The following is a 23,251-nucleotide window of genomic DNA, read 5'->3' on the forward strand; positions in this document are numbered from 1 at the left end:
TTTTCTCCAACATGCCAATACTCCCCATTATGTTCAAGGCTGTTGCACTCAATTGATCTCCCGAGTGGCCCGAGTTCTAAATGGACCCGAATGTTCTAACTGATCAGCTGCCAGACCACCAGCTGCATTGCAGTAGGGTCCTCAGTGGGGTCCCTTTATGTCACCATTACAAGCCCAGTAGAGTGTATGTGCAGGGACACCTAAGGGCCCTTATGGATCCTACAGGAATTCAGTTGTGTGGTATGTATGGTAACAAACCACATGCGTCCACCTTGTTAGAAACAAAAAACAAGGAATTCAGGAATAATCTCACTTTCCACTAAATCTCCAGTAGGAACTGCAGAAGTAATAATGTTTTCGACAACCTCTAAGCTAATGGATGGATCTTTATTCTCAATGATATCTCTGATGCCATCTCCACAACTTTATTTAAGAAAACAGGAAAACATATTACTGAAAAAAAACAGGGAATTTCATTTTTCTTCTCTGTTTTTTTAAATATTTTTCACAATACACAGCTATCTTGATGTCAACCAGACCACCATGATATTCTGGATGTTACTGGTTTATATATTGTATTTTTAATTATCCCTTTCTCTTATTGTTGAATGTCTTGTCCACATGTTGTCATTATTTTTCTGCTGTTATCTCACGGTATGCAAAACAATTTACAAAACAAGTTTTTCTGGCAGGGCAAGGTAGATTTTTGCCTTTAAACCGTCTTGTTTTTGTCATTTAGCGCAGTAAGTATAGAAAGCGACTTCCTTGTCACGGCTGCTTGGAAGTGGTCAGATCTGGCATATACTGTACTTTTCAAGAACCAGCGTTATCTATCCCTGTATCAGCAATGATTAAAGTGTCTTCCCACTCTTCTACAGAACATGAGGTCTCTGCTCCCCAAACCATGAGGGTCAACTGGGATATTAATGACATGAAGCTTCCACAGGTATGGTCATTTACAATTTAATTATTCTACGTTTTCTTTCTCAATTTAAATTTAAGAAAACTTCCCCTAGAGAAGAACATTATTGGGCAGTTGGGTTTAGATTCACAGTTCAAAGCACTTTATTGGAGAATTCACTTCTCAATCTTTTATTTATGCAAGAACCAATATATATATGATTGGCCAATGTAAGGATAAAACATACATTTACAAAGATATTAGTTAATATTGATTGTTGAAGTTGTTGTTTTTTATTTAATTTTTTACAATGCTGAATTATTTCATTCATTTCATTTCATTCATGCGGTAACTATGCATCCCCAGTGACTGTACCAGATCCACCATATACGTATTTTTATATATGTTACAGTTAATGATCTTATACTTTGGGTTATTTGTATTTAATTTGTGTATTTAATCTAAATGCATGTAGATACACTCCAATATGCTGGTAAATGATCCAGAATACAGATGATATCTAGATAGACATATTTTTAGCAAGACATCAAGGGTGAATCAGGAGCATCACTTTCACAGCTTGATTTTAATGTGAAAACAGTTCATGAGCTTAGTTTAAGGAAGCTCGGAATAGAATTTCAATAAAATAGAAAGGTAGCATGAGACGAGCAGATCTTGGGGTCTCTGTGTGTTTTAAACCAACCGTACAGTGAATTGGCACAGTCTAGAGATTACTTTTTATAGTTTACTCTGAGTGAATGAAATGCTGTGGAATATGATGGCGCTATATAAATGTATAACTAATAATAATCATTTTCTCTCCTTGAATTATTATTTATTGTTTTATATAGCGCCATGAAATTCTTTAAAGCTGTACAATGGGTAGACAAGACAGAACAAGTAGTATATGACATAATAATTTGACTTGCAGAAACAACAAGTAAGGAGGGCCCTGCTAAAACTTGCTTACAATCTGAATTGAATTAAACTTCATACTTTTTGAAAGTTATAATTATTATAATATACTAATCTCTGTGTGTATATAGTTAGCTTACTAGCTGAATTAATTTTGTTGGTGAGTTCTTGGCCTCATGTTGCCTTACGCCATTTTTGTTTCAGGACCCAAAGCAGACGGATTGGTTTCAGGAGTGGCCTGATTCCTACGTGAAGCATATTTACAGCTCTGCAGATAGAAATGCACAGAGACATCTCAGTGGCTGGGCAATGCGTAACACCAACAACCACAACTCTCGCATCTTGAAAAAGTCCTGTCTCGGTGTTCTTGTCTGCAGCAATGACTGCACAGCACCAGACGGCAGGAAGACCTACCTGAGGCCGGCCATATGCGACAAAGCACGACAAAAACAGCAGAGTACGTATATGATTGTTCACGGAACCCTGCCATATTCTTTTGGGTTCTACTACAGACCCACCCCACCTGGAGGCAACTGTACAAAGTAGCACCTCAAGTCACAATGTTAAAGGAACAGCAAAAAAGCATAAACGTTAATCTTTCCAGATATTTTCATTATTGAGTAAACTAAGATAAACTACCACATCCATACATATGTATAGAAGTAAATATAATTTACATTGATTGATTGATACACAGTAGGACAAAGTAGAACAATATTTTATTTTTATGAAAAAGGTAAGTAGATAATTATATATATATATATATATATATATATATATATATATATAATGGTAATAGTAATTACTAAACTATGCATGATATAAATATACACATGCACCAGTGTTTATATTAACCATTTATCGTCCAGGTAAACGCTGCCAGAATTGCAACGGATCTTTGAAACTAATTTCTTGTCGTGGTCATGGTGGATATCCAGTTACCAACTTCTGGAGACATGAAGGACCGTATATATACTTCCAAGTAAGATCTATCTATCTGTCTATCAATCTATCTATCTATCTATCTATCTATCTATCCATCCATCCATCCATCTATCTGGTCACCCATGCTAACATTGTTCTTAATGTATCCTTTATTATACTTCCAGGGCTAATCTTGGGTTGGGCAAAGTTGGGTAAAGTACTCACCAAGACACTCAGATCATCTTACTCTAGTTACCCTCACTGAAGCTTCATATATTGAATTCAATAAATACTCACATTTTACCTGGAGATCTTCCTTGTTTTACACAAGCAGAGGCGTTTCTATCATATAAGAAGATTAAGCAGCTGCTTTGTGCTCTGTTGGTCTTCATAGCCTCTTCAGTGGCAGTGGACACAGACGTATACCATGTCTATAAAAAAATAATGAGGTCCACCTAACTTTTGTCACGTAGGGCCCCTGAAACACCTGTACAAAGGGCTCAGTCCAAGTAGTCTGGCTGTCACTGACGGATGCATTATGACAGCCTGTTATGTGAACTGTTTTGTTTTTCTTTTCTTAAAGACTAAGGGGATTCATGACCATCCAAAACCAGAAACAAAACTTGAATCAGAAACTAGAAAGACTGGCCACAAGAAACGTGCTGCAATTATATCTACTTCCCTGCGGCTTAAACGGAGTAGAACCGAAGAGGTAATTGAAATTATTATATCTATGCATAACATAAAGTCTCCTTTTAGGAAGGAGAGTCCCTCTTTGGGACCCAAATCCCTTGGCTCTTCTTTCCTCTCCTGATGTCCCTCTTTTCTAGGCGCTCAGACTATTTGGTAGATATCAGTGTTAAACAATAATAATTGTGTGTCTGAACAGCATAAAATAATTAAAATTGAACGCGAGTAGTGTGAAGTCTGTTTTTACTCTTGGTATAAGATTATTTTCAATAGCAGTAATTTGTAATATCACCCAGCCTGACCAATTAAAGACTATAGAGTGAATTAAGCAGGACTTTAATAGCCTTGCCATAAAAAGTGATCTCAGTGTGGTGGAGCGGGGTAAATCTACCAACATTTCAGATATCTGACAACTCTGGCAGCCTCCAGGTCTGCAGATAAAGGAAGTTTTTTATCTCCTTTTGGAACAATTATTATGAGCGCCTTGAAATAGTGTAATGAGAGAGCCCTATGGAAAATTTGGTATAACTTAGTATATTTTTCATGGGAACCAACAACAGGAGAGATGCAGGCTGGTTGCACCGGTAACCTTACGTAGAGTTCTCACATTTCTTTGGTTTACCAATTTCACATTTCGTAACTTTACCTGCCACTGGTATCACAGGTATTTGTATTAAATTCACACATGGAGATAGTTGCTCAGTTACAGCTTAATTTAGCTCACGGTCAAAATACATAATTCATCTTACAGCATTCCAAAAACTAATTATGTCAATTTACCTTGCCCATAGTCAACAATTATTTCACATATTAAGAAATCTGTCAGGAAATGTCGATCATTTTTTATTATTATTTGTTTTGCTATTGCGTAGTTGATGCTAGCACAATAATATAGACCTGCGCATTTGGATTGATTTAAACTTCAATTATTTTGCCTAACTGGTGCATTTTGTCTTAGTCTGTCAATTCTTGTCTTGTCATACCCCTTGAATATATGTATTGCATTAAGCGCTGCGTAAATTGTTGGAGCTATATATATAAAATATAATAATAATAACAACAGTGAGGACATAATCTATAGCAAGACACGGAACAGACAACTCAGTAAATTCAGTAGTGAATTCAAGACATTGGGCAGCCAAAAGGTCAAGGGTTAATATATGTACAAAGTTGTAACTTTACCTACATTCTTTTAATTAATTAATTAATTTTTACATCACTAGGAACCCGGCCCAGAATATTTTATCCAACTGTCAACTACTGCTTGTTACATTTTATTGTCATAAAAAACAAGCAGTCATTCACAGATTATCCAGAAGGGGGCAGGCATGTCCCCCATTAAGATACTTCACTGAATTTTATTTTGCAACTTAAAAATACTCTGAGTTCTGTCCAACCCAAAAGGTCAAAACTTCTGAAAAACAAATGCGGAAAAAATAAAATTTTAATGAATAGCATTTTCATAGCATTTTCATGTGACTCCTGTTTTGCAACTACCCTTAGCAGTTCATATTCTAAATTCAGTAGCTTTTTATTAGAATGTTACCAACGCAATGTGGCCCAAATCAAGAAGACGTATGATGTGTGTGTTCTACATAAAATTTACTCTATTCGATTCTCAATTCTAATATTCAGTCATACTTTTTTTCCAAGTTTCTTACAGGTGAGATACAAAGTCAGGAGAACCAGTTCCAGACAGCCTCAAACAATCCATCTTTTTGTGACTTTAATGAGCTGGACCTCAATCATTCATCTGCAGAGAACATATTAAATAATTGCTTGTCCATGGCAAAGAGTTACAGCTTTGGTAAAACTACTTATTTCATGGAACCTTTCAATGATGTAGAATGGAATAAAAACCCCAGGAGAGCCAACCATAATGAGAGTGGTGGATACATCAACCATGATGTGATGGAACCGGCAGCTGACTTTGAGCTGGGGAATGATGAAGAAGACCTATGGAATAAAATGATCTTTGGAAAAGGTCCGCATTTTTCCACGTATGACAATTCCATAGAAAACCTATACTGGGATATGTCATACCTACATAGCTGGTATGACTCGGTTAACCAGCAAACACAAAATGTCGAATTACCAAAAGGGTGCTTGAAATCCAGCACAAATGATATCCATGAAAGCAAACTGCATGTAGACTACAACACTGGGGGATCTCCATCAGCTGTCTATCACCTTTATGCAGAAGAGCCATGCCTACTTAGATACACTTCAAATCAAGTTACTCCATCCTGACCATTTATTTGCTTTTTTGTAACGTAACCACCAACAATAATCGTGTTCTGTAAGGTCTTGTGTTCTTTGCCAGCTATGAAAAATGGTGCAATGCAGTCATTGACATCCAATTTTAGTGATTTGTAGCACTGAAGAGTTCAGTGGGCCATTGCATAATCGACTGACAGAGTACACAGTAGGGATTTTTTTTAAGGAAGAAATAAGCGGCACAAAGTTTGAAAAGTGGTCTTACCATGAGAGCAATAAAGTAGAATGTTCCTTCTCCTTTAAACATTCCATTGGTTGCTGTTGCGAAAGGATCAGTTTTCACACTTTGAACTAAGATCCATATCGTCATATATTACATTCCTGCTGAAAGGTTATAAGATGATGCACCATAGCCTGGGGCTCAAAGCTGACAGGTTGGGAGTGCAGTCTAAGTATGTAAGATCACTTTGTCATAAAGCTAATGGAACAGTTTGTCTACCTACACTGGATTGCATCAATTACTGGAAGTATCCACTTCTAAAACAGGCTGGACCAGTGACAGGTGGCTGTCCACTCTCGCAGACCGCAGCATTCTTCGTTTGGGGCCTGCTTATTGCATTTTACGTTAAGTAATAGACTCATTTAAGGCTTTGAGGTTCATCTACACAAATATTGCTCTGAATGGGTGTTTATGTGGCAAATTCAACATTGATAACAGTTTTACAAATTTATGCTACTCATGAAGCTTTCTCTGTCCTACAGACATACCATGAACAACATGGTGAACTGTAACTTACAGCGTTCCATCTATCTCCATATGTATAGCAGAGTTTGACAGTTCCCTTAATCAGTTGCTGTAAATCTTAGGGTTTACCGAATGTTGAAGGGGATATCATATATATGTTTGGCGTTGCGGGAGTTAACCAAGCACTATGCAGTGGTGGCTTAACCTTTTATGCAAGAAAAACTTTCCAGGGTTGGTCCTTCATTATGAAGCCAGTGGGATGAAAAGTATCATCTCACAATAATTTTGTTAAGCAAATTGTAGCAGGGAGCACGTGGAACGGCGGCTAAGGAACCAGAAAATGTCTCTTATCTTAAACAAGATGTCTCTTATCTTAAACTGCATCTTAAACAAGTCCATATTGGCATAAGTCAATTTTATTTTGTTCATTCTTTTGTATTAATCACAATGCAACGTCATGACAAATCCCTTAAAAGAATTGATGTTATCTAGGAGCAGTTTGAGGAAGCCTAATCCATTAATTTTATGCTTTTGAAATCTGGAAACATTATGTATGTTCTAAACATAGTTCATTATTCATTCAATAAAATATCCTTCCGGCAACTTCAGTGTCGGTTCAAATTTTGATTCAATGATATAGTCACTAACATAGCTGTATCATGCTGTTCTGAATACAAGGCTATAACTGCACATTGAGAACCTCTGCAAAAATTATTATTGTTGTTTATTTATATAGCGCCAACAATCTACACAGCGCTTAATACAATACATATATTCAAGGGGTATGACAAGACGAGAATTGACAGACTAAGACAACCCGCTACATTAGGTGGAGAGAGCCCTGCTCGCAAGCTTATAACCTTGAGGGACATTACTCAAAATCTATACCAATTGTACTGGAAACAGGGCTTACAAACCAAACCTTTTAACCTAGAATGAGCCTTCATCAGCAGGACTTACAATTATACCGTAAGTACGTAAATTGCTCTACACTCACTGCCCACCAAGCTCCGAAATGGATTCATCACATGCAGTATGAGAAATATATATGTAATAAATGTAGACTTCATTTATTAGTACAATCCACTGAACCTCTAGTGTCATTTAAATTTATTTAATATTTGCTTTCATTTATGCTTTTGTCCGAAATATAATTGCCTAATATGATTGCTGTTATTTGCTGTTTTCCTAGTACTATTATATCACTGTGCTGGCCTCCCTGACAATACTTCTCTTCCCCACGTAAAATGAGTGTAAGGCATACTCACCCTTCAAAACATGTCCCCTTTCATGACAACTTGGCCTTCATGTTCGGTCTTAAGTAGCCATTGCATTATGCGAGACTTATCCCAACAGCACCCCCACTAGTTTTTAGGAACTTGCATACTGCATATGTAAAATTCCCGTGTCATTATTGGCAAAATCCCACGAGAGCTCATAAAATACCAGTTTCATTAGACACAAAACCAGGACGCTCATTTGCAAGAATGCCATTTATTGCAGAAGACAGGCAAGCACAATTTCAACATTTGAAAGACGGATCTGCTCTCGTATAAAATAAAGCCTGGTGTAGAACGCAGCTGAATTCTGTATACTTTGGTTACACAGATATTTTAAATAGCACGCAGTCCTTGCTGCAGCTATTAAGCCCTGGGCACCTTTCGTATTTTCTCTTTTAAACGCTGCCCTGATGAAGACCTCTCACCTGGTGTTGAAGTGGCAGGCATTTTTCTTTTTATTACTATGTCAGACGTGTAGCTCTAGCAATAGGAAAAAGATATGATAAATATGTAATGCATTCATTCACGTTTCAATTTTAACCCTTCAATTGGGGGTGAGGGTATTACAGCAAGTGGCTTCATCGGTATACATAAATTAAATGCTTTTATTTCCTTTTTCAATGTAATTACACATTTGATGTTAAGATTACAACGATAACACAGCAAACAAACATAAAATGTTTTTTTTTCATAAAACAATTAAAACGTCTTTCTTACAATAATCAGCTGCTGTATTGGACTCTTTAAATTTCTATACAATCATTTTCGGCATGTGCAGAGCAATAAAGTGTTACGTTTTGTGACTACTAAATAGGCTTTGCTCCTAACCTTACTAAAGTTAAAGAACTATATACGGTAGATTATATATATAATTTTAATTATAAAGATTTGTTAATGGATACAGTATACATTGCATATATAAGGACAAACAAAAAATCAGGCTCAGTATAAGCTTTCCAGAAAATGGTACTAGAAAACATGGAGGGGGGGGGATAACTACAGATTAGACTCCTGCTAAGAGTTTACTTCCTACAGCAGATGTTCTTTTTAGCTCACGTCATTATGCTTTAGAAAGGTAATGTGACTGGGAAACAAATTCTCATGGATTTAACCATGCATTATACAGGGCTGACCTGTTTGCAGGAGAAACTCACTGGGCTGACCTTTCATAAAGCAAAGCGGAGTTGGTGAGCCTATACCTACCTGAAAACTCCGACTTCAGTGAATAAACCCCTAGGTAAAGGGACAAATGTGGCAGGTCAAGGGCAGGTAATTGTTCTGTAGAGTCTTACTGCAACTCCTGTAATGCTTGGTCAGCCCAGATCTTTTACACTTAACTGCGCCTATCTAGCGTTTCCTGCTTTGGAACTTGTAGAAATCACTACTGGGCCAAATAAATCCAAATAAACCCCCACCAACCACCAATCTATAAAACACAAATGTAAAATACTGATCCAGCTACCTAAAGATATCAGATTTCCATCTTCCTCCAGCAATAATTACCAAGACTCTGTATCCACACTTTACTTTTAAAACATGTAAATAGTAATTTTAGCTATTTATTTATATGTGCATAAATAGTTAATATAGAAGAATCTGACATTAGATCACTGTGTATACCCTGAATTGTGATCATGCATTGACAACTGACAGGTGAAATGATTTATGCATTGTAAGCCTGCTTTTCCCTATTAAAATCGTATATAACGCAGCAATCTAAAGCTCTGACGTTCCATGAAATCATGCTTATTCACTTAAAAAGGTACCTGCTTGGTTTGAATTACTTCCAGAAAACAAAGTATTAGGAAAAGGTAAATTATTTAGAGAGAAAAAAAAAAACAAGAAAAAACAACAAAAACTTGTTTTTGATATTTCAACTCTGAAATGTCGATGAACTCCCATAAAAGAACATTTACATTAGCCAACTCCGTCCAGAAGAAACACTAAAAACATATGCACCCAGTTTGTTTGCATTTTCGCCATCAGTGGCTTTCGTGCACTAGCCAGGGCAATAAAATTTAAAGAGGCCTTTCGGAGACTGCAGTAAAACTTTTCACACGAGCAAAGAACAAAGGTGTGTACATCTTGTCAATGTCAAACGTAGTAACAGATGTTTCTCCTGTTGATCTAGAAAAGAAAATAGAATATTAAAAATTTTATTTTCTTGACTCTCATTAAAGCAAACTGAAAAAGTTTTTCAAATAACACCATTTTCATGACAATTTCTTTACAGTGTTACAGGTGATTTTCGTTTGAGCTTACCATTTTTTATTGGAAAATCCACGAGGGGGGTGATATCACAAATCAGAGAAAATATGAACAGAGGACTCTCTTTATTAGTGTCTACAATAAAAGAGGAAGAGGGGACAGAGGTAGACCGAGTATATAGGGTCCCAGGTAGACCGAGTTTATAGGGTCCCAGGTAGACCGAGTTTATAGGGTCCCAGGTAGACCGAGTTTATAGGGTCCCAGGTAGACCGAGTTTATAGGGTCCCAGGTAGACCGAGTTTATAGGGTCCCAGGTAGACCGAGTATATAGGGTCCCAGGTAGACCGAGTATATAGGGTCCCAGGTAGACCGAGTATATAGGGTCCCAGGTAGACCGAGTATATAGGGTCCCAGGTAGACCGAGTATATAGGGTCCCAGGTAGACCGAGTATATAGGGTCCCAGGTAGACTGAAGTAGAGCCACTCACCAGCAAGTACCAGGAGCTTACAGCTGCTAGTGGCCAGATGGGAAAATGCGAGTTAAATGTGAAGCCAATGGATGAGAAGTGGAGTGATACGAGAATAATAAAGCAACAAAGATAAAGAATAGTAGTCAAGATGGGACATATTTTCTACCAGTCCATGCTTGTCACTGTATCATCTCAAACAGTAAAAACGTGCAGCACTGCATAGTCACGGGGCATCCAAAACTGATAGATGCTGGTATAGCGATGTAGTATATCTCAAAACCCTTACTTGTATGTAAATTGGCAAGAATGATGAATCCAAACCAGCCTGTTGAATCTGTGTCGGCCACTTGAGCATATCTGCAGTCCCACATGGAAGTTGCGCTCAGTTTCTTGCACCGGTGGCCGATGAATATAGCGATACCTTTGGTACTCACTTTGTTTCTGCATGTATGATATAAGAAAAGTTATTAAAATGCATACTAAAATAATGAACAATGGCAACTATTCTTCCACCGCTACAATGCTCTAAAACAAAACAATAACTGCATTCAAGAGTCAGAAGCTCTACTGGATTTTCTTTTGCTCTCAGCACGCCTCATATACACTGAGAACTGTTCCCGAATACTTTTCTTTGTCCTTGACTCATATTTTTATACCTAATATTCCACCAACAGCCAAAAAAGATGAAAGGTAGCACTACTCACAAGCTCCATCAATAATCAGCATACCTCTGGGTGCAGGACTATGGCAGGTTTTGTGAAAACCATACACACACTCCAAGATGATATCAGGGGTTCACTAGTGCAGGGCTCGACAAATCCCAGGCGCCAGGTCGCCATGGCGACAGAGAATTTTGTCCTGGCGCCTAGGTTTTGTCAGCCTCTTACATCCAGAAAAAATTGTGGATGTAAGAGGCTGAGTCACCACATGGGGGCGCTGTTCCTGTCTGCCCAGAAGTCTGGGCAGACAGCACAGCCACTCCGAGCCCGCCCCCGAGCCTGAGATCACTCCCACGGAGTGATCCTGTAGGCTGAAAACGCGGTTGCTGGAAAAGCAGCAATCGTGTTTTCAGCTGCCACAGGCAGCCTCAGGGAAGGGGTTTGTGTGTTGATTGGGTCCCCACACAAGTCTGGGGACCTCACCCAACACCCCCCAGCTGCCTGATCGCTCCATGGGAGCGACAGCGCAGCGTTAACCCCTTCAATGCCGCGATCGCGGCATTTAGGGGTTAATTCCCGTTTTGGGGGCTTTCCTGCTGGTGGTCTGCCTGGAAGCCCAGGCAGACCAGCAACAGCAAAAACGAGCCCCCACAAGCCCTTTGATGACTCCTGTAGGTATGGAAGCCTACAGCAGTCATCAAAGAGACTCCCTCTGCAATGGCTGGTCCATAGACCAGCAATTGAGTCCCAGCTGCCAGAGGCAGCTTCAGGGACAGGGGAGAGGGTTCTTCGGTCTCCACATGAGTGTGGAGACCAGCCACAACACCCCCCTGCTGCCTGATCGCTCCCTGAGAGCGACAGTGCAGCGTTAACCCCTTCAATGCCGCGATCGTGGCGTTTTAGGGGTTAACTCCCGTTTTGCAAGGGGCTCTGCTGCCGGTGGTCTGCCTGGAAGCCCAGGCAGACCAGCAACAGCAAAAAAACGAGCCCCCACAAGCCCTTTGATGATTCCTGTAGGCATAGAAGCCTACAGCAGTCATCATAGACTCCCCCCTGCAGTGGCTGGTCTATAGACCAGCAATTGCTTCCCAGCTGCCAGAGGCAGCTTCAGGGACAGGGTGAGAGGGTTCTTTGGTCTCGCCATGAGTGTGGAGACCAGCCCCAACAGCCCCCTGCTGCCTGATCACTCCATGAGAGCGACAGTGCAGCGTTAACCCCTTCAATGCCACAATTGTGTATGACACATTCGTGGCATTGCAGGGGTTAACATTTGTCCCCACAAGCTTGTGGGGACTAAATATCTGTCAATGCTGTGCTCCAATGGAACATCAGCATCGAAAGAGTGAAAAAAATGTATTTAAAAAACAAAAAACAAACAGCACTGACCTGAAAGTCCAGGGTGCTTCCAGGTCAAACGCTGTGAGTTTAGTAACTGCGCTGATGATGATCGGATCCCTCCTGACCAACTGTTAGTTTAAAAAAATCCTGGCTCCTAACTTTTTTAGCTGGCGCCTAGATTCACAACAAATTTGTCAAGCCCTGCACTAGTGACATCAAAAATGTATTTGTATATCATAACAGTGACCTCATAACAGCACACTGTCCCTTTGTCAATGTGGCCTTAGTGTTTTCAGACATTCACGTAATACATTTGTGGTGACACTAGGGCGCTGCTGATATAATCTTTGACTGGGTGCTGACTTTCATTCCATCAACAGCACATTAAGATGGCAGCATAACTGAGAAGAATGTGTTAAGAATGGCTAAGAGAAAACCCACTAACACGTACCTCCTCCTTCTTGCTGGTTATCACGGCAAATACTTTGGTTTGGTTGTCCGTTTCCTGCGACAGACGGTAATGGCCAAACAGCACTGCATCAGTTCTACGGGGTTTCAAAATATATCAGTTTATAGACGAAGGCTGGTTCAACCTCAATTTTGTACTATTAATTGATTCAAAGTCTTGGCATAAGGACAATGTTGCTGCTAATGAAGGTGCCCTATATAGAGCATTTTGCTCTATGTGGACATAAAAAGTGTCCCCCACCCACCTTACTTTACTCATACAACTGCGGCTCCTGAATTCAACATTAACCAATATATATATATTTTTTTTTTAAATGGTTATATATATATATATATATATATATATATATATCTTTTGATGTAGGTAACCAAGTAATATGATATGATATGATAGTATGTGCATCCAGAGCCTTACATCATATATAAACTTAACATGACAATTTTAATACATCACAACAACACTGTATGACATCAGCACACATCTACTGTGCCTAAAACTAAGTTGCATAAATACAGAACCACTTGTTCCCAATTGTCATATGATGGACTAATCCTATTCTAACACCACATTTATAAAAGCTTGATCTTCAAAAAAAATTTAAACACTAAAAAGGAGCTTTTCTTTGTTCCTAACAATCTTACTCATGTTATACCAGTCTTTTCCAGCTAGAAAGTCACATTAGCGCCAGGTGGCAGCTGGCAGAAGCACATGCTGGGTAAACACTCCAGTGGATCTCTCATTACAAGCAAGTTTTTCAGCTGCCTACTGAAGTCACCAGGGAACGTATTAACTCCTTTGGGGCATAGAAATATTCTAACACTGATCTAAAGCAATCTGTGCAAAGTGCAAACAGTGAGACCAACACACTTCCAATAAAATGATACAGAAAAACACAAGGCTGTAATTTTTCAGGCAATAGTCATAAAGCTTACAAACTAGACTGGTGCAACCATATTACCTTGCATGTTTTGTCCGCAAACGAGGTACAATTGTTTGGGGCTCTTCTGGGGTAGTCAGCATCATAACCTGACCATCAGGAAAGAATCTCATGTATCTAAATGACAAACAGACTAATTAGATATAATTATATATTGCATTAAACAGAACGGGACTGAAATAAAGCCTCTGCTTACACTAAAAGCAGATCTTGATAATGCTGTAATAAACATACATGAGACAATCATCATTACTCCTAAACATCACAAGACATAAAATAATAGAATATGCTTGTATTTGCTTTCTTAAAATAAATATATTAAACAAAAAAAACCACAACGCAAGATGATGTGCAAGGGCACCGTAAGCCATTTGTCCCCATTTCTCGCCAACCCTTGATGTGTTGGAATGAAAGCATATATTTTAAATATGGATCATTCTTGCTTCTGCTCTTGGCCTCCAAGGTGGGTTTGGATAAAATGAGGAGGCACACATACTTTCGACTATGGGAAGTATTCTAGTAAATGCCCGTGTCTGATGTGGGCACTTTAACTCCAAACCTCTTGGTAGCACAATGTAAAAATAATGAAGATGAGTGTATTACCTTGAAAGAAAAGCCAACAAGCTGCAGGTCACATAACTGAGTTTATTGAATGTAATATTTTAAATAAAGATAAAACATACCGATAATATTCCACTTGGTGCCAGGCCCGGTAAAACCCATCCAGAGACTGTTCCCCTTGGCGTATGTATGTGGTTTTACTGATATACACTCCTGTAAAAAAGATGCATGCATTGGCTCTGATTCGTTTTGCCTGAAGGGCAGGGAAAATGTAAATCACTAAATAAATTGATGTGCTGCCATTCACATTTCAGAAGTCACTGAATAATTATAAAAGTCAAAACAAATTACTCACTAAGCCAATGTATCTGTACAAAAAGCACAAGCCGACCGCACACATTGTGGAGACGACAAGTCATTACATAGATAAAAGTTGTACCGCTATAGAGTGTAGATGAAGAAATCGATAGTAGCTGTGGAGTTGGAGGCATGACGGTGAAATTGATGGACAGTTAATTTGCTTGGGTGTGCACATACCATCAAACCGGACACGTGGTCTTTCCAGAAACATCTGTCTCCAGGTGGAGTAAGAGACGAGCTTCACGGAGCTTCTCCCCCATATTTTCAAGCAAGCCTGGCGCCAGATTTCAGGGTCCCTACACACAAAATACAGCAGTGCAGAATGAAGAAACCAAGGAAAGAGATATGTATAAGAATTCCTACATCCATCAGATGAAAGCAAACCTCGGTTACTGAGGAAGCCTTTTCACGTGACTGGTGATGCATGTCTTTAGTATTATTGAGCAACCCCTTGATATACGAAACATCAGAGCTACAAACTACGCATTACATAAAACTGACATGATACAGAACGCACAGATCGGCACAAGTCTCATACCGGATGAAAACAAATGAAAGACTACACTAATAGGACTGAAGTATAAAGGGTATGTTCTTGTTGCGAGACTCCAGTAAGGAATTCAGTAATAAAAGCTCATGACAAGAAATGTGATAGGAACAACGTATACAACCGTATATAGAGTAAATGCAGCGTACCTTCTACAAGTGCATAGGAATGTTTCTATACTACATACTATTATATGTCAGGAACAGCATGCGAAGAAAGATGCAAGTCAGGTATCTTCGGGTTCTCCAAAGTTTCTCTTGTGTGTGGACATGGCTGCTGGCTCACACATAGAAACCTAAATACTTAATGTCTACTGTACCACCAGGATCAATTACTTTAGTCACCCAATCAAAAAGAATCAATAAGATTTGTTTGGCATGATCTTCCTGTTGTTTTTGATCTTGAAACCCATGTGACTTCAGATGTTCAACAATCCTGTCCTTTAACATTGTTTCCATTAATTTCCCCACTACAGATGTAAAACTAACTGGCCTGTAGTTGCCCAACTCCTCTCCTCTTCTAATTTCCAACCTTCTGGTACTGCTCCCATTAAACAATGATTTGTTAAATAAATCCATTAATGGTTTTTTTTAGTACACCACCAAGCTCTTTTAATAACTTGGGGTGTATCCCATCAGGCCCCATTGACGTTAACACTAATTTACACAACTACATGGCGCTACAGACACCAATCTGCCCCTCTGCCATAAAGTCCTATACGCAACAGATTGCCTGGTTCTACCATGACAAACACAGGACTAAGAGACAAACAGTATTTTTTTCTAATTAAGCCTGCCAGAATTGAAACTTGTTTGTAGCTGGTATTCAATGAATTTTACCCTAAATTGGCTTTAAATGTATCCAGAAGTATGCACAGGGGCCATTAATTTTTTTTTTTAAAAGAGTGCTCCGATTTGACAAATAAACCCACAATAAACAAGCATATGCACTTATAATAAGAAAAAAAAATCATTATCAGAAATACCTTGCACAAATATAAAAGCCCTTGCACACCATGGATAGCTGCTCTAACGACCTGAGATCTAGGTCACTGGAAACCACCCAACGAAAAATATACATCAACACCTCCATTGGGAGCTCTAGGAAGAGAAATAACAGAATGATGTACAGGCTATATATATATATATTTATATATATATAAATAATCTGTGTCACTGTGATATGCCAAATCAGTAAACCAAACCAAAATCATCAGCGTTACAACATGATTCAGAGGAACCCAACGGTTACCTAGGAAATACTCCACCCTGAAGAAGCATACTCAACAGCACCCTCTAAATGATGCACTGAGCTCCTTTATATTGGGCAACTGGCCCTTTTTGTGCAATCCTGGTAGCTGAATCAGAAGATTCGGGAACGTATCTAGTGTTTAAAAAAAAGTTTAACGGTGTGGTTACTATGGTAAATGCCATATTAACCTTAGGAGGCCAAAAGCGATTTTACCTGAAATATGAGTCTGATTGAGCTCATGGTCTGGCCTGCACAGTTTAAGCGAGGGTTCTTGCAATGTCAGCTGATGTTGAAAATAAGCCAAGAGGTCAGTCATCTTGCCGTCATCACTGGCATCATCCATGCTGCAGAGTTAATAGGAGATATAAGAAATACAATAAAAATCAGGCACGTAGCATGGCAACTGCTATACTTTATTAATATTTATTGATCTGTATAGCGCCATCATATTCCGTAGCGCTGTACTATGGATAGACCGGGCCCTGCTCACACGAGCTTACAACATATTAAACACATAACAGGAGCTCTATAGACATGTCCCCACTAACACTGTGTGCGTGGATTATACTTACATGGCTGTCACATTCCAAAGGGGGGGGCTGCTGCTTTAACCCTTAAATGGCACGCTGATTCCGTAGGGGCCCTTTCATTAGGATCGTGTCAGAAATCCCCTAGTAATTAGCAGCAAGTTAGCGAAACCTCGGAGCTCTAAAGCTCATCAGTAACTTTCCTGTACGTGAAGCCTCACTTCCGTGTCCCCGGTGACGGCCCCGCCCACAAACACACACCGGGAAGGGTCCGGGAAAACTACACCGAGCAGAGCCCCGTATGATCGGCCCAACACACACGAAAACAATCGCAACGAAGCTAGGCTGCCTTGGGTCGTATTCATCAAACAGGCGGCCGGGCGTCTGCACAACAACAACAACCATCACGCTCAGCCCAGTCATCTTATAGGATGATACATTACACAATACCGGGAATACCGGGCGGTTTGTCATGTGCTCACACTCAAATCCCTATTTACTATGAGCCGAGAAACGACATTTCGGATCTAAAACGAGCTCTTTAACGAGTCCTTAAAGCCCACCGGACCACGCCCCTAACCACACCCCCAAAACTAACATGTCTAGTTATTTACAAACGGTGGGGTTTATTCACTAAATGGGGAGTCTGCGTAAAAGTGGAACATTTTGACTTCCTCATATTAGCTCATATGATGAAGGGCCAGCCCTGTATCTATTGTTTAAAAAAAAAAAAAAAAAAAAAAAAAAAAAAAAAAAGGATGGCCCTGCATAATGCATTGCTCAATCAGTAAGGCAATCTTAAACCCAGCTCTGCAGGCAGGAGAAGCTTGTTGGGGCTCCATAATGCATAGTAATATCAGGAGATGATGTGTTTAATGTGTTTGATGTGTCCTGAAAACCCCACGCTTTTAAGGATTAAACTTTTTCCACAAAATCATTTTTGTTTTGAGTAAGAGGACGCCATATTGGGAGGGAGGGAGGGAGGTCGTCTTACTTTTTTTTTTTTTTTTTTTTTAGCCTAGAGGCTGTGTCATATTGTCAATGATTTGCTCTGTGATAAAAGTTAGCTTTAGGTAATGAATGTTACCAATGGTCTTGCCTGAACATACTATTAATGGTCCACGCACTAGCATAACAGAATAGCTTACTATACACCATGATATATACTGGACATTAATGACATTGCTCCTATTAAATAATTATTATTTCATATATTATTTCAAAACTAATCCATCACACCATTTACTGAACAGAAAATAATGGGTAAAATGCATTCACACAATAAATATATTATTTTCTGTACATATATCAGAATATGTTCCTTATAGACAAAGCCAAACTTACTCCTTACCTATAGAGCAGGGATAGTTCACTTGACCCAGATGAATCTTTTGTAGATTGTCTCATTGACAGTATGTTTTACAACATCCCTAAAATCTAGTCTCTTACATGTCTTTACAGAGCAGAGCCAAAGACAGCGACAGGCTACATTTCTAAAAGATAAGCGCCACTTCTCTCCACAAATAGGCGTTTACGATATTGGCCTGACAATTTGTGGAGAGAAGGGCTGCTTATCTTTCGGATTTGCGCAAACCGACGGAAGGCTCCGAATCAGACCCTTGGATTTAGCTTAACACTCGCTGCCTTCTGTTGATGGGAGTCGGACTTTAGATTGGAGGAGACTTACGCATGCGAGTACTTTTCTCGGTGAGTGGGTTTCTGATGAATTGATTGCCCTTATATTCTCTATAGGTTTATATAACGTACTGAACCTAAAACAAAAATGGATTTGGGAGAAGTGACAGATCATCTATAAGCTGCTACTTCTCTCTTGTTAAATTGCAGGCTGCCTTTGGAAGGATGATGCCAGGGACGGAAATACATTTAGATTAGATTATGTTAGATATATATCCCTTTTTGAACACTGATCTCTGACTCCATAAGGTGAGCAGCTTCTTACATTTAAGTGAAAGATCGCTTATAGTTTTATATATCACAATAACACTAATTGAAACCCATAAAAAAGCAAAATATATATTTTTTTTATTTAAGGAATATAACGATGCTAAGAGGTGTGTTGTAAAAGCTCCCTTAAGCATTCACATACCATCTTTGACTTTATTATACAGGCTTACCCTCATACGGTATTACTCCTCAAGAAATGTACACAAATGTTGAGTAGACAGCCTATATCTACTTACCATTCACTAACAAAAAAAAGTCTTTATTCTAGAGCACAAAACATTTTTACATATATAATATATACAATGTAATAGTTTGGTACGTACAAGTTTTTCCCCACGCCGTCACCTTCGGGAGACAAGTTGTAATTAATTTTAAACTCTATGTCTGGGACCAGCTGCATAGCTTGACGGTAGAATTTAATGGCTGTAAGAAACAAAGGAATACACAAAAAAAAAAACATTAATGAAGATTAAGATTAGAAACCATTAATGAGTGAGATAGAGGGTCATATGCAGGTCTGAATACCCTTACTCTAACTAGCTACAATTAAATAATTACAAAACCTATTACAGGCCTTATGAAGTGCGCTATGTGCATTTGATCTTCTTCCGTAAGATGGTCATAGTGAGCTCACCCTGCATAATTCATAGTTAAATCAGCGAGGCAGATCTCCCCACAAAAAGAGCTGGCTCTGTGCAGGATAAGGTCATTAGGTTTGCCCCTTCATGACTCATTGCAAAGTCAATTCGCCAGGAAATTGTGGGTTTAGTGACTACATCTCCATGATTCAATCTGGAAAATACCGTGTTTTAATCAAATGACGTATTCCCTGTATACCATATGGGTCACCTATTAACCGTAAGGACTGGATAATAGCAAAAGAATGTCTTGTAACTTTTCACCACACATACAAAACTCCCATCACACCTACACAACACAGTGCCAAAGCTTAGGAAAAATATTAAACATATCCTTGACAGCATAGAACTTAAATGGGATGAATAGAAATGAATCTGGGTTTAATGGACGTTCTGATAATGTTGCTGGCAGATATGTGTGCGCACAAATGAAGTGTATGTTTACAAAGTTCCCTCGTTTTGTCAGCAAGACTATAATTAAATATTGCATGTTACTTAGGAATAGCCAGAGTGTTCTCCCCAAACTAATGAAACAAACTCTGTTTATTGTATAAAGTGTCAGTAAGCAGACAGGTTACTGGGTTATCTGCCTTGAACAGGAATATAATTGAAATATTACGCTATACCTATTAACACACACACGTACTCCTGCGTTTTGTTTTAATGTAAGTTACCTAATGGTAAGGTTCCCTAAAGAACGCACCACAACCCACACCTACACTATTTTCTCATCATATATCACGACGTCACAACGTCATACTACAAATATAGGTCGTATAACAACAGTGTAACCTACCAATTGCTGCAGCAAATATAAATACTCAGAAAACAACTCATTCTAGGGCAGCCCTGAAGTTTGTTTTTCCTTCCACCTGCAAAAAACCTGGCTGGGAACTCTGATCTCTGACAGCCGGGGGAGGTCTGCCCGATGGACACAGACAACCCCGCTGCTAGCCACACCTCCTTCCTGCTGCAGCAGAAGTTGTCTATGAGAATCGCGTAGACATCTACATGCTGCACCAGCTACACACCGGGGACTCAGAAGTACCGGTAAGTGGGACAGGGGAGATAGGAGGATCCAGGTCCCCTGCAGCTGCGGGGGATCTGGATCTTAGTCGTCTCATAGTCAGACCTATTTGATTATAAGACGAGGGGTATTTTTCAGAGCATTTGCATATGGAAAAAAACCTCGTCTTACAATCGAGCAAATACGGTATATAGTGTGCCAGATACATTAAATGAGAAAAATTAAAATACAGCTTTACAAACGCACGGCATAAACGTCAAAACTGTTCAATGCACAATAGCTGAAATAGTAAATATTTTACAAGGAATAAATACCTTCATAGAGTGCTCCATTTTGCTCTTGCTCTGCTGCTTTAAGAAACAGCTCTCTTGCCTACGCAAAAACAATGGGATGCATTAACACGGTTTACAATGTTTTATTTCAAAATACGTCTCCCATCAGCATCGCTGAGCAGATAATGATGCGGTTGTTTGGCATTACTGTATTGCATACTTCAGTCATGTCCACCAAATAATCCTCAAGTGGCAAATCGAGAACACACTACGAGCGGTGCAGAACTCTATAGATGTTCTAGTAACAGTAAATCTAATACTCTAATGCTCATCAGTCAATGTACCGTGACTAAAAACTTATCTCTCACAAGCCAAATTTCTTAGACATGACATTACCCCATTGAGGCCATTATAATAACCGCAGTTCAGTTTCAGTCGTCCTCACCTTCTCCTCTTTAGCCAACTCCTGCTTCGTCTTGGCTTCTGTGGCCTTCCCCACAGGCCCTCTTGCACCTGCCTTACCGGACCGAATATCCGCTCCTCCTCCAGGATTCAGTCCAGGGGTGAGTTCAGACATCCAGCATGCTCTGAACATCTGCAGTTCTGCCTGAAAATAAACACATCATTGAGGCTTATTTTACCATTATACGGTGATTCTGTAAGGGAACGACCTGTCTTGGTCATCCCAGTCTTTCAAGGTCATCATTCATGGTGTGGTATCAGCCATCTCAAACACTTGCTCCCAAAAACAACTAAAGGAGAGCAAAAACCAAACTAGTGTTCCCAGATAAGCGTACCTTTTATACTAGAAGACATTACAGACACCATCACATTTAATATTCCCCACAGGCCCACATAGAACGCTATACTTTTGTAACTAAACGCAGCATTATCATCATTCCTTCTAAATTTGAATGCCCCAATGATTTGGACTCATTAATATCACTTGGAACACGTAATTGCCATGTCACACAAAATCCAGGTACTGATAGATTATTGACATAGATACTGAAAAAGCTTCTTATAACGTGGGTTTTTTGTGACAAAACCTTCAGATGAAAGAATAGAAGGATAGGTCTAGTGGAGTGCAATTCAGGTTTTGTCTAAATGGAACAGCATCTTTAATGTAACAGTGCAAAGTCACAAACTGCTAGTCTTAACACACCTGAAGATTAGTTTCTCCAGATCTTCCATTTTCATCGGTTTTTAGGATGCCAGGGTGACGATCGCCATCACCTTCCGCCTGTAAACATCAGAAATAATTACTCCCAAGTCGTCATGGCAGCACAGTACCCAGAGACTATCATTTTGCCTTTGGATTGGTACCTCTCAAGTGCATTATTTTACATTGATCACACAGCAATATTTGGGATGTTGCCACATTAAAGAAATCATTGGCAGACACAGATAATAGTTACTGCCTGTCTGCAAGCAGATTATGGCACGCTGTACATCACCGCTATACAAGGAAGAGAGTAAATATGGCATTTTAGTGCATGCTTGTTGCACTAATCAAAGCGGACATGTGTTATATACAGTAATTGGGTCATATACAGTAAGTGTGTCTCCCAGAGGGAATATATATAAATTCCTAACCCCCTCATCAAATCAAGCAAGCTTCTGGCTGGCCCTGTACAATGCATATTTTAAAAGCCTCCTTACACATTGAATAACGTATTCCATAGAACCAGATTCTTACAGGAGAGACTGTCCATTGTTGGCCCTTCATAACGAACTCTTAAGTGAATAATGCCCTTTTGTAATCACTACCGAACACACACTATTCGGGCCTATAGCTTGTTACGTGAAGCAACACCCCAAACCCTTATAAGCGCACACACCCCCTTCAGAACTCTAGTACTGACTCAGCTTGGTCACTGATTGGACAGCTGTTATCACGTGTCTGTGTGTTTAGGATTGCGTTTGTAAATATAGTCTCCATTCAAGGCGCCAACAGGCGTTAGTTGTATGTAGCGTTATACACTCCAAAGTTTATAAACGCTTGAAAACACACTGCCAGCTGCTACTCCCGTAATATTACCATGTCGAGTAGAGTTCAGGGATTTCCGGGCTCAGCACAGTTCGCGGTCAGAAAAACGCAGGACGCAGCGGGAGTTAGAACGGGACCTGCGGACGGCTGCCATGACTGTGCGGAGTAACCCTGAAACCGAGCAGGGGGTGGAGATCGCAGGCACGGTGTGCGCTACACTCCAGCAAGATAGAGAGGACACACCGGAACTAGAGAGTGAGCAGACTAGCGCGAGGGTAGACTGCCACCGGAACAACCGAGACTAAAACTAGACATGCATGAATGGTAGCAGAAACCGGAACCATAGAGACGTAGAGGGAT

The 23,251-nt window shown here is 39.6% G+C and overlaps 2 protein-coding genes across 2 annotated transcripts; one reads left to right on the forward strand and one right to left on the reverse strand.

Annotated features, from left to right (window-relative positions):
* The first annotated feature begins 759 nt into the window (after window positions 1-759).
* Window positions 760-6,995, forward strand: GCM1 (glial cells missing transcription factor 1). The gene is made up of 5 exons (XM_053459409.1): window positions 760-946; window positions 2,021-2,273; window positions 2,686-2,798; window positions 3,324-3,452; window positions 5,084-6,995. The coding sequence occupies exons 1-5, from the start codon at window positions 848-850 to the stop codon at window positions 5,678-5,680; spliced, it is 1,191 nt and encodes a 396-aa protein (XP_053315384.1). The 5' UTR covers window positions 760-847; the 3' UTR covers window positions 5,681-6,995.
* A 2,532-nt stretch (window positions 6,996-9,527) lies between these two features.
* FBXO9 (F-box protein 9) lies at window positions 9,528-23,173 on the reverse strand. Its single transcript, XM_053459648.1, has 13 exons — window positions 22,943-23,173; window positions 22,067-22,144; window positions 21,347-21,508; window positions 20,944-21,001; window positions 19,288-19,387; window positions 16,686-16,816; window positions 16,207-16,321; window positions 14,852-14,970; window positions 14,437-14,527; window positions 13,775-13,870; window positions 12,799-12,892; window positions 10,637-10,791; window positions 9,528-9,799 (listed from the first exon to the last, which is right to left on the reverse strand). The coding sequence occupies exons 1-13, from the start codon at window positions 22,943-22,945 to the stop codon at window positions 9,691-9,693; spliced, it is 1,311 nt and encodes a 436-aa protein (XP_053315623.1). The 5' UTR covers window positions 22,946-23,173; the 3' UTR covers window positions 9,528-9,690.
* Between the last annotated feature and the right edge of the window lie 78 nt (window positions 23,174-23,251).

The sequence above is a fragment of the Spea bombifrons genome, chromosome 3 (genome assembly GCF_027358695.1).
Source record: "Spea bombifrons isolate aSpeBom1 chromosome 3, aSpeBom1.2.pri, whole genome shotgun sequence".
NCBI lineage: Eukaryota > Metazoa > Chordata > Amphibia > Anura > Pelobatidae > Spea > Spea bombifrons.